Genomic DNA, 10,799 nt, shown 5'->3' with positions numbered 1-10,799 from the left:
TGTATACACATAGGGTAATGTATTTATAATAATAAGAGTGTGGGCTAAGCCCAAATACAAATGAACATGTAAATGAAATAAACACAATATCTAACAGAATGAAAACGTTTAAAGGGGCTAGAAGTGGGCAAGGGAGCTCTAGAAACGTAAGTACTGCTAGGAAAGAAGGGGCTAGCACTTTGGTAGGCTCTAAGATAGGGAGCATTGCACTAGGAGAGAATAGGAACAGAGGGATGAGGAACCTACCTTATCCAAATTATATCAGGAGAAGGGAAGAAGGGAGATGGTTCCATTGTGGAGGACCATACAGCCCTAGCCATAAATGCTGAGAAAAAAACATTAGAGTCCTGATCTTGGTAGAAGATGAGGAGGAAGGTGAAAGGGAAGAACAGGAAGAGAGGGATCAGAAACAGGTGGAGCTTTTGGTGTTCTTGGGAGGTGGATTGACCCAGTCCAACACTATGAAGCTGCAAGGGTGGTTGAAAAGGAAAAATGTGCTGGTTTTAATTGATAGTGGTTCCAACCACAATTTTATTTCTGACAAATTGGTGGCTGAACTAGGCTTGGCATTAGAGGAATCTCCCCCTTACAAAGTCTGCTTGGGAGATGGGTATAGGAAGACCACCAGTGGGTGCTGTCGTGACATCTTATTACAACTGGAAGGTTTGAAGGTAAAGGAGAGGTTCTGCCTGTTTGAACTAGGAGGTGTGGACTTGATTTTGGGAGTAACCAACCTGGTTAGCTTAATTGCTTTCCAAAGGTGGATTTAAGGGTGAAGTACCATCAAACACGGATGGAGGAAGTAGACATGAAAAAAAAACCGCCTTTTGCATGCATCAAGGGTATTATGAATTCTTGGTAATGCCTTTTGGGCTAACTAATGCCTTAGCAACCTTCCAATGTGTCATGAACACGGTTTTGAAGCCTTATATAAGGAAGTGTGCATTAGTATTTTTTGATGATATACTAATATACAAGTCATTGGAGGAACACAAATATCATCTCAAACAAGTGTTGCACACCCTATGGTAGCAGCAGTTTTTTGCCAATAAAAAGAAATGTGAGTTTGGGAGGAGGAAAATCAGATACTTGGAGCATGTTATATTGGGACAAAGGGTAGAAATGGATCTAGAAAAGGTGGAAGCAGTGCAAGAGTGGCCTGTTCCGAGGACCATTAAGGCTCTAAGGGGTTTCCTAGGCCTTACCAGCTATTATAGGAGGTTCAACAAGAATTATAGAAAGATAGCTAGGCCTTTAATAGACCTATTGAAGAAAGGTTAGGTTGAATGGCCTTGTTAGGATGCTAAAAGTATATAAGAGGAGGGAAGTAAGGGCCGAATGGTATATATATTAATACCTAACGGTGGCTGCAAGAGAGGAGGAAAGTAAGGGCTGAACGATATATATATATTAATACCGAATGATGGCTGCAAGGGAGGAGGAAGTGAAGGGCCGAATGGTATAAAGTGCTAATACTGAAAGGTAAAGAGTTAATGCTAGGAAGTTACAAGTTTATGTAAGAAGGAATAAAAGAGGAGGGAATTAAATAGCGGGAAAGTTTGTTAGTTTGTTAGGGGGAGAGAGTATAAATAAAAGCTGAGTTGGCTGAGGAGGGGATGGGATATTTTGTTTTGGGTTTAGACTGGACCTCTTGGCCAGTGGAGGAAGGGAGGCTAATATTGAACAAAATACTTATACATCCAATATATCTTTTGCTGTTGATTGTGTGAGTGAGAAGAGAGGTTACTGTTTAGGTTTCCTGAATAAAGGAACCTGACAGATTTGGTCCGACCTGCCGGATCTATTTCAGAGGGAAGTATAGCGAAGAAGAATGGAGGGACAAATGGCAGCGATGGAGTCGTCAATGGAGGAATTGAAGGCGGAAGTGCGAGCGATGATTCTTGAGTTCCAATGAGCTTCCAGACTATGCTCTAGGAACCATGATCGGAGCTCCGAAGGAAGTCGTGATTTCGTCAATGTCGAACGCGAGCGACGATGATCAGAGAGTTCGGAGGAGGAATCAGAAGATGACCGAGGTGAAGTGCAACACAGTTGGATGAAGCGCGTTGGGCTACCTACTTTTGAAGGAACTGATCCGATGGGTGGATCGTGAAGGCGGAGAAGTTTTTCGACATCCAGAGCGTAACGGAGAAGATGAAGTTGGTTTATATATGTATGGGGGAGGTGCGAGCTACTGGTTTCGCTTCTGGCGAAAGAAAACCAGACATCCAAATTGGAAGATGTTCACGAAAGCGCTGACATGGAGATTTGGCGGACTGAATCGGGGTACTGTCTTTGAGAAATTGGCCATCGTGCGACAGAAAGGGAATGTTGGAGAATGTATCCAGGAGTTCGAAATATTGGTGGCCCAGGCTTCGGGCATCAAAGAGGAGCAATTACTAGGATATTTTTTTGTTGGCTTGTAGGAGGGATTGCGAAATCTGGTGTGGCCGCATGACCCACATGATTTGTTGACGGCGATGGAGCGAGCTCGAGACGTTGAACAGGCTGGGTCAGTATCACGAGGGAGTGGCAGAACGGGAGGAAAAGGAGGGGCGACATGGGGAAGATATTCTGCGAGTTTCAAGACAGTTGCAGAAATGTATTGAGGATCATTAGAGGCATTCGTGAATGCTGGCGGAGGGCATGGTTTGAAGAAGGAGGACGTCTCCAGTAATACGAGCTCCAAAGTAGGTAGCAGTGGAGGGAGAAACAACCAAGGCTGAAGGGTAAGAATTCTACCTTATCCACTATGGAGGACTTTACAGCCCAGGCCATAGGTGCGCCGAAAGAAGCCTGCGGGGGATGATTTTGGAAGAGGAAGATGATGTAAATCAAGTAGAGGACAACCCAAAATTGGAACAAAAGAACATGGAGTTGTCTGTGTTGTCGGCAAGAGGGCTCACTCTATCGAACATGATGAAATTGCATGAATGGGTGCAAGGGAGAAGAATCCTAGTATTAATTGACAGTGGTGCGAATCACAATTTTATTTCAAACTGACTAATGGAGGAGGAATTGGGATGGGAAATAAGGGAGACACCACCTTTCAAGGTAAGTCTGGGGGATGGGCAGAAAAAAATAGCTCAGGGATGCTGTATGGGGGTTCCACTTGTTTTGGAAGGACTTGAAGTGAAAGAGAAATTCTACCTCTTTGACTTGGGAGGAGTAGATGTGATATTAGGGGTGGCATGGCTAGCAAGGCCGGGAGAAATTAAGGTAAACTAGGGAGAACTTACAATGTGATTCGAGTTAGAAGAAAAGGAAGTAGAAATTCAGGGGGATCCAACATTGACGCGTAAAGTGGTTATTCTTGAGGCATTGAAAAAGGAGAGGGAGATAGAAACCGTGACTCTAGTTTGGAGTTTAAGCCAAGCAGAAATGACTGAGGGAGATTGGAAGCAGAGAGTGGCGCTAGTGCAGGAAGCGAAGTTGCAACAGCTTCTGGCAGATTTCAAGGGGGTGTTTCAAGAACCCTAGCGACTACCACGTGAGAGGAAAATAGACCATCGAATCCCATTGAAGGAAGATAGACTTCAAAGTCAAATTAACTTAGTACAATTTGTGCGTGCAATAGGTTCTGTACACGAAGCTCCATGACAAGTACACCGAAGTCAAGACTAAGAAACCATCTGATTTGGAACACCTTAACGAAGAACAACTTAAATTTATCAATTGCTTGTCCGCTGCAGAAGAGGTCATTGAGCAATTGAAGACAGAGAAGGAAAAGCTTCTTGGACAAGTCAATGATTTGAGAATTGAGCTCGCATTGCTAAAGGAAAGACAACCAGTTAGTAGACTATCATATGCTTTTGAGGAAGGAAAGCCACAAAATGAATTTCTTTCTGAAGAAGTGGAGAAATTGCAGCAGCTTTGCCAAGAAGGAGCATATCATGATTTGAATAATAGCAGAAGAATCGTAGTTGTAGATGATCAGTTTAAGGCTAAGTAGAAGAATCGTAGTTGAAGAATCGTAGCAGCATAAATCATATGTAAGAGTGACTAGAAAACGTATAAGACAGAATGCTTTGAAGGACGAAGCAAGGTTTATATCTTTTGAAAGTGATGAAGTTAATTCTGTTGAGAGAGAGTCAATGCACAATGCCTGCAAGGAGACAACATCTGGTACTGTGCTGGAGTGCGGTAGCGAGCCTAATGTTCTATCAGGCCTTGATTTACAGGAAACTGGCCATGGTGACTAGCTTATTATAGTTCTTTTTGAATATGCATTGGGAATGAAATTTTCTACTTATTGTCAAACTGGACGGATATGCCTTTCTGCACTACATCTATCAAGTGGCTACTCCTTCTGCATTTGCAAAGCCCCTGAAAAATGCTACAGCGAAGGAACCAGCAGCAGCAAAGGGAGGAGATACCCTAAGTCTTAATACAAAGCAAGATGATGGTTTGGACTTCAACCTTGAAGATAAGGTTGATGTTGAAGGGGAGGGTAATGTTAGGAAGCTAAAAGTAAATAAGAGGAGGGAAGAAAGGGCACAATGGTATATATATTAATACCGAACTGTGGCTGCAAGATAGGAGGAAAGTAAGGGCCGAAGGGTATATATTAATACCAAACGGTGGCTGCAAGGGAGGAGAGAGTGAAGGGCCGAACGGTATAAAGTGCTAGTACCGAACGATAGAGAGTTAATGTTAGGAAGTTACAAGTTTATGTAAGAAGGAATAAAAGAGGAGGGAATTAAATAGCGGGAAAGTTTATTAGTTTGTTAGGGGGAGAGAGAGAATATAAATAAAAGCTGAGTTGGCTGAGGAGGTGATGATATATTTTGTTTTGGGTTTAGACTAGATCTCTTGGCCAGTGGAGGAAGGGAGGCTTCCTTGGGGAACATTTACTTGTATTTTCTTCTTTCTTTACACTACAGATTGAATAAATTACTTATACATCCAATATATCTTCTGCTGTTGAGTGTGTGAGTGAGAAGAGAGGTTACTGTTTAGGTTCCCTGAATAAAGGAATCTAACAGGACTCCACAAAACACTAAGGCCATGCAGGCCCTTAATGAAGCCATCACCACAACACCAGTGTTAGCATTGCCAAACTTCTCTTAGACCTTTCATGTGGAGTGTGATGCATCCAGAAGAGGAGTGGGGGCTGTGTTATCACAAAACAAGAGGCCTATTGCCTACTTTAGTAAATCATTGTCCGAGACTTCTCTCTCAAAGTCCATTTTTGAAAAAGAATTAATGGCATTAGTGCTGGCCATTTAGCATTGGAGATTTTACTTACTGGGACAAAAGTTCACATTGACCAAAGAAGTTTGAGATATCTCTTGGAGCAGCTGATAACCACCCAAAATAACAAAATTGGTTGGCCAAATTGTTGGGATATGAGTTTGAGTTTGAGATCCGGGGCCTTCAATATGGTGGCAGATGCCCTGTCCAAAATGTTTGAGGATAAGGCCGAGGATGAGATGGAGTTATGGGTGACTGCGAGACCCGTTTGGGAGGGAAGTGAAGGGGGATCTAGTCCTACAAAAAATCAAGAAGGACTTGGAAACAAACCTGGATTCTCGCCCAGCCTTACACTGGAACATTACTGCCTTCACTACAAGGGAAGACTAGTACTGTATGCCCAATCATCATGGATTTCGAAATTTATAGCTGAATATCATGTGACACCCACGGGGGGATACTTTGGGGTTATTCAAAACATATAGGAAGGTGGCTCAATCTTTCTATTAGGTGGGAATGAAAAAGGCGGTCATGGATTTTGTGGCTGCTTGTATGGTGTGACAATAGCATAATTATCTGGCCTCGTCCAGACAAGGGTTATTACAACCTTTACTTATTCCGTAGGCCATATGGGATGAGATAAACAGTTTTTATTCCGAGCCTACCCAAGTCCAATAAGGGCATTTTATTCCCATCAAGCATCTATATTTAACTAAATCTATTGCAGAAGTTTTTGGGAAGGAAGTGGTGAAACTTCACGACATTCCCTCATCTATAGGCAATGATAGGGATCCCACTTTCCTAAGTTTATTTTGGAATGAGCTATTTAGACTTCAGGTACTAAACTACTTATGAGAGCACAACCTACCATCCTAACATACTTAAGGTGTTTTAGTTCGGAGCTGCCAAAAACCTGGAGTTTATGTCCTACCTTGGGCTAAATATTGGTATAACACCAGTTTCTTAGGATCAACCAAGTGCACTCCCTTTGAAGTTGTGTATGGGAGAACTCCTCTTGTGTTAACCCGTTTCGTGGCAGTAGAAACAATAGATGAGGCAGTGACACAAGAGTTGCAAAGTAGGGATGAGGCCTTCAAACAGATAAGGTATCATCTAAGGAGGGCGCAGGAACAAATGGTTAAGTTTACCAACAAAAGATGTAGGCCATCTATGATTAAGGCGAGGGATTGGGTATATTTAAAGATCAGGCCCCATGCCCACCAGATTACACCCAAAATTGTCAGCCAAGTATTATGATCCTTTCCAAATACTTAAACAAGTGGGACCAGTGGCTTTCTGGTTACAGCTGCCAGAGACAACTCGTATTCATCCAGTTTTCCATGTGTCTCAGTTCAAAATGGCGGTGGAGACTCAACAAATGGAGAAAGAATTGGCAGAAGATTTGCAAGGTAGAGGGGCGTTTTCCCCTCAAAGTGCTAGAGAGGAGGACGAGTCAGCTACAGTGAGAACCAGTGCCACAGGTTGTCATTGAATGGCAGGAAGGGGGTCCAGAAGCTGATACGTAGGAGGATGAGGTGACTATAAGGGATCAATTCCCAAATTTTCACCTTGAGGACAAAATAGTTTAGACTTCGACAAGTAATGATAGGACCATAAGGGTCTACGTGAGGAGAAATGGAATAAAAAACAAAACATAGTTGTTAGGGGGTTGTTAGGTTGTTGTAATGTTCCTTGGTGTCTTGGGATAGACACGTTTTTGGTTGTATCTTTGTTGTTGACAGGATTTGTTACATCCTGTGTGAAGGGAGGTTGGTCCCTTGGATGTTTTAGAACATATTCTTTGTTTCCAGAATAATAATACATATTTTTCCTTTGTGTGTGTTGTGTGTTCTGTAACCAAACCAGAGAGATTTCTGAGTTTCTTGCCACCAAGAAACCTAACATATTCGCCATGAGATTTCTTTTAATAATTTCATCTACTGTCCTTGATTGCATTTATCCCTTTTCACTTGATGCAATGCGATCTACTTTCCTTATTTGTCCCTTTAGTCTCCTATGCACAACTTTAATAAATTTTGTTTTAATTGATAAGTCTCGCAACATCAGAGGCAATAATTTTTTTTCTTGTGTGGTCATACATCCATCTTAATATTCTTGTTTTTGCTACTTTCACTCTTGCATACACTAGAAATAACTTATTTGAACTTAATTTATTCTGGGTTGTTCTTCTGAATGAGGATTTGTCCTGTTTTCTCTAAATCACATTTTAAACCATTAATACAAGTTCAGAAAACTGAGAATTTTGTTTACAGTTTATTTTCATTAAAACGTGATCTTAGTGGAGGGGCTTGACTTGAACAATATTTTCTTAGTTATCAAAATCTCATTCAATGTCTTAGTAAGCCAAATAATATCGTGTTTTCCTACACATTTTTAAACGTCAATGGCAATATCACCAGGACTTATAGTTTTACCATTATCCATCCTTCTTAAGGTTTTTCTTTCACTTCTCTATTTTGAATTCTGCTATGGTAACCTGAGCTTTTTTGGTCCTCTTGAATTACCCTTCAGTAATACAAGCAGATTCTTGCTCATCAGGAAAAAGGTTATAAAAGTAGGTTTCTCAGCTGTCTTTGGTATCATGATATAGAACCGATTTTTTCTTCATTTACAATCCATTTTACTGGTATCTCTTGATTTCCTACCCTATTTTTGTCAAAGAATTCTGTTCCAGGATCTTGGGAAAACTTCTCAAAAGCTTTGGATTGTGCTTCTCTCAACTTTTTTTTTTTTGTTTCATTTCTAGCCTTTGGAGACCTTAGTCAACTTTTATTGTTATTGCATTCATATAAGGCATTAACATGCTTCCTTTTGTGTTTTTACCTTTTCTTACACATTGATACGCACCGCACTTGGGGAATCCCCTCGAAAGCTTGTTATTAAGGGGTGGAGAATCAGTCAGTTTAATACTTTATTGAATATCCCAAACTACTACTCAATCAGGGACTAAGGCATCGCATAATATATAAGTTCCTATCATAGTACTCTCTGAAAAGCCAGTGCCCCAACAGTTTTCACTCTAACATTTCACTGGGTGACACTTCATTCTGCAGTTGGTTAAAGCCTTCCGTATGTATCCCTTTTTGAGATACCAACTATTTATTTATTTATTATTTTTTTTATCAGAAAATGTTAGTTGTTAGTATTTTGTTAGTGGGGAGAGTTGAATCCACAATCTCTCCCACTCTTCCTTCCAAACCCTTCAATCCAACCTTAAATCTTCAAAATGTTAGTGGTGGGAGTTAAACCTACAACCTCTCACATCCTGTGATCCAACTTTCCGTATGTAGCCCTTTTTGAGATACCGGCTATGAACTTTGATAGATAAGATCCCAAACACTTGGGGAACCCACCCTCGAAAGATACCTCTTAAGGAGAGAGATGCAAACACTTGAATAGTTCAACATATATCCCATACTACCCAATGTGGGACTTGTGTCCTCATAATAACCAAGTCTCTATCACACTCTTTCATTCTACCACATAGAAGTTTTTACAAAGCAATTTGGGTGACCCGACCTAGAAACACAATTCCATGGAGATTGCGGTTCAAGCTACAATTCACGGTCCAAATCGTGATTCAAAGAATAAATCGTTCAATTGTATGATAGAGGAGCAAAAATAATTGTTCATGCAATTTGTACCGTTGCAGTGAGAATCGTATTGTTCTGTGTGTATCATAACGTGTATCTCACAATACTTACTACACTGATTCCAAATATCATTTACAGCATGGTCATGGATATTTTAATATTAGGTGGAAGGAAGTATAAACTAATATTTCTGAAGAGAGAAGAGTGTTTTCATTATTATGATAGCCATTCAGCTTGAGCTAAGTCTTATAATGTTTGGAAGGTTTACATATATATGCATTGTTAGTGTGCATGGGTATAAATGTGTAAATGTTTTGGTGGCATCCAGTATCACGTAAGACCCTTAAGCACGCATTAGGAAAATATGACTTTGGTTCTTGATGTGGTTCTAGACGATCGTCTGAAATTGAAATATGCCAACTAGCCGCGACAGTTTCTACCTTAAGCCTTGATTAATTAGTTGCTAGATCTTAAAACTACAGTTGAGGGCATGCTCTAATGTTTAGATGCAATTATGGAGTTAACGGGGCCTTATATTGTAAATTTGTTATTTCTGAAGATTGTAGTCCTCTGTGCCATGAATATTTACTGGTTTTATTTGTTGTATTATGTTTGTTTGAAACGTATATGTAGTGCGTGGACCTTTAGCCTTAACTTATTCATTTGTCATTGTTAAATTGGCTGCTGTTATTAATTATTTCAGGTCCCTCTTAACAATATGTTTGGGTACTCGACAGCTCTTCGTTCAATGACACAGGTGAATATGACGTCAATATTTCTTGTTTTAATGTTAATTTATATTTGATTTTTAATTTCCTGTCGGTTCTTTAATAACTGCAGGGTAAAGGTGAATTCACAATGGAGTACAAGGAACATTCACCAGTTTCTCATGATGTACAGACGCAATTGATAAACACGTACAATGGCAGCAAGGCAGCTGAATAACCAGCTTTAGTCGATGTGCACGGTCAAAATATTTATGACAACATTTATCCTAAAAGGTGGACAATAATATAGATAACATTTGTTTCATTTTATTTGGCTCAACCAATTTTGGAATGCAAATAAAAGTTGCTGTAATTGTGATCGGGTAGGTTAAATGGTAGCTTCAATATACAAGTTACACAAGATCGTATTTGTAGATGAAGATGCTCGTATTTGAGCTATTAGACATGTAACTTTATGTTCATTACCGCACTTCCATCCATTCCCGAATTTTGTATCTACTGATTTGGTTTTAGGGAAGGTAGGTTTGTTGATTGATGGGTTAGAGGGGAACGGGACAAGTGGGGTTGGGATCCCAGAAAAGCCCTTTTACCAGTGATTTTTTTAGAGCCTGGATTTTAATTTTATTTTTAATGTTTAAGAAGTTCAAGTTTTTTGGTTAAATTAAATTTATTATTAGTATTTTTATCATTATATATTGTTTTTATACAATTTATTTATTCTTTTCACTTGTAAGCAAGCCGGGTGAAATTTTTATCTCCTGCCCTTCATTCACTTTAATGTCAATCTTCCTTGTTTTTCCTATTACATAGCATCATGTTGGCCTGCATATTTATATGTTCAGATCAAGTTTTCCTTAGTCCCATGCTAGGTTTTGAAGGAATGAAGTCAAGGTAGATTGCTTTTCCTCCTTTTTGAAAATAAATAGTGGGAAATGAACATGTGGATGTAGAATGTTAGGTTACATGTCATGTAATATTCCAGGATTAATGACTTTTGCCAATAGTCAAATCCATTTGCTCAAATCTTGAAATATAAAACTCAATTTCTTAGAATTTTGCAAGTTGTTTAAGCTTTTGATTAAAGTGGTATTAGTTCATTAATTTAATAATGATGGTTACGACAATTAAGTGTCTTGTGATTCAGGAGAGGTGCTGTATTTATTTCGTGTGCTCATTCCGTAAATATGAAGTTCATTACCAGGTATCATGAAAAGTCAATTTCATAGCGAATTGAGTTTCTAACCTACTCAAGTCATCCTTGAAC

At 39.7% G+C, this 10,799-nt stretch overlaps 1 protein-coding gene across 2 annotated transcripts in view; it reads left to right on the top strand.

Moving 5' to 3' along the window:
* The window catches only part of LOC106759222 (elongation factor G-2, mitochondrial), a 30,963-nt gene extending 20,783 nt beyond the window's left edge, over positions 1-10,180 (top strand). For both annotated transcript variants that reach the window (XM_014642281.2, XM_014642280.2), the window contains 2 exons: positions 9,511-9,564; positions 9,648-10,180. In XM_014642281.2, coding sequence (XP_014497767.1) covers positions 9,511-9,564; positions 9,648-9,752 — 159 coding nt within the window. In that variant the 3' untranslated portion in view covers positions 9,753-10,180. The remainder of the gene's footprint in view (positions 1-9,510; positions 9,565-9,647) is intronic.
* The last annotated feature ends 619 nt before the right edge of the window (positions 10,181-10,799 follow it).

This window comes from Vigna radiata, chromosome 4, assembly GCF_000741045.1.
Source record: "Vigna radiata var. radiata cultivar VC1973A chromosome 4, Vradiata_ver6, whole genome shotgun sequence".
Lineage (NCBI taxonomy): Eukaryota > Viridiplantae > Streptophyta > Magnoliopsida > Fabales > Fabaceae > Vigna > Vigna radiata.
This window is presented reverse-complemented; position numbering and strand designations above follow the sequence as displayed.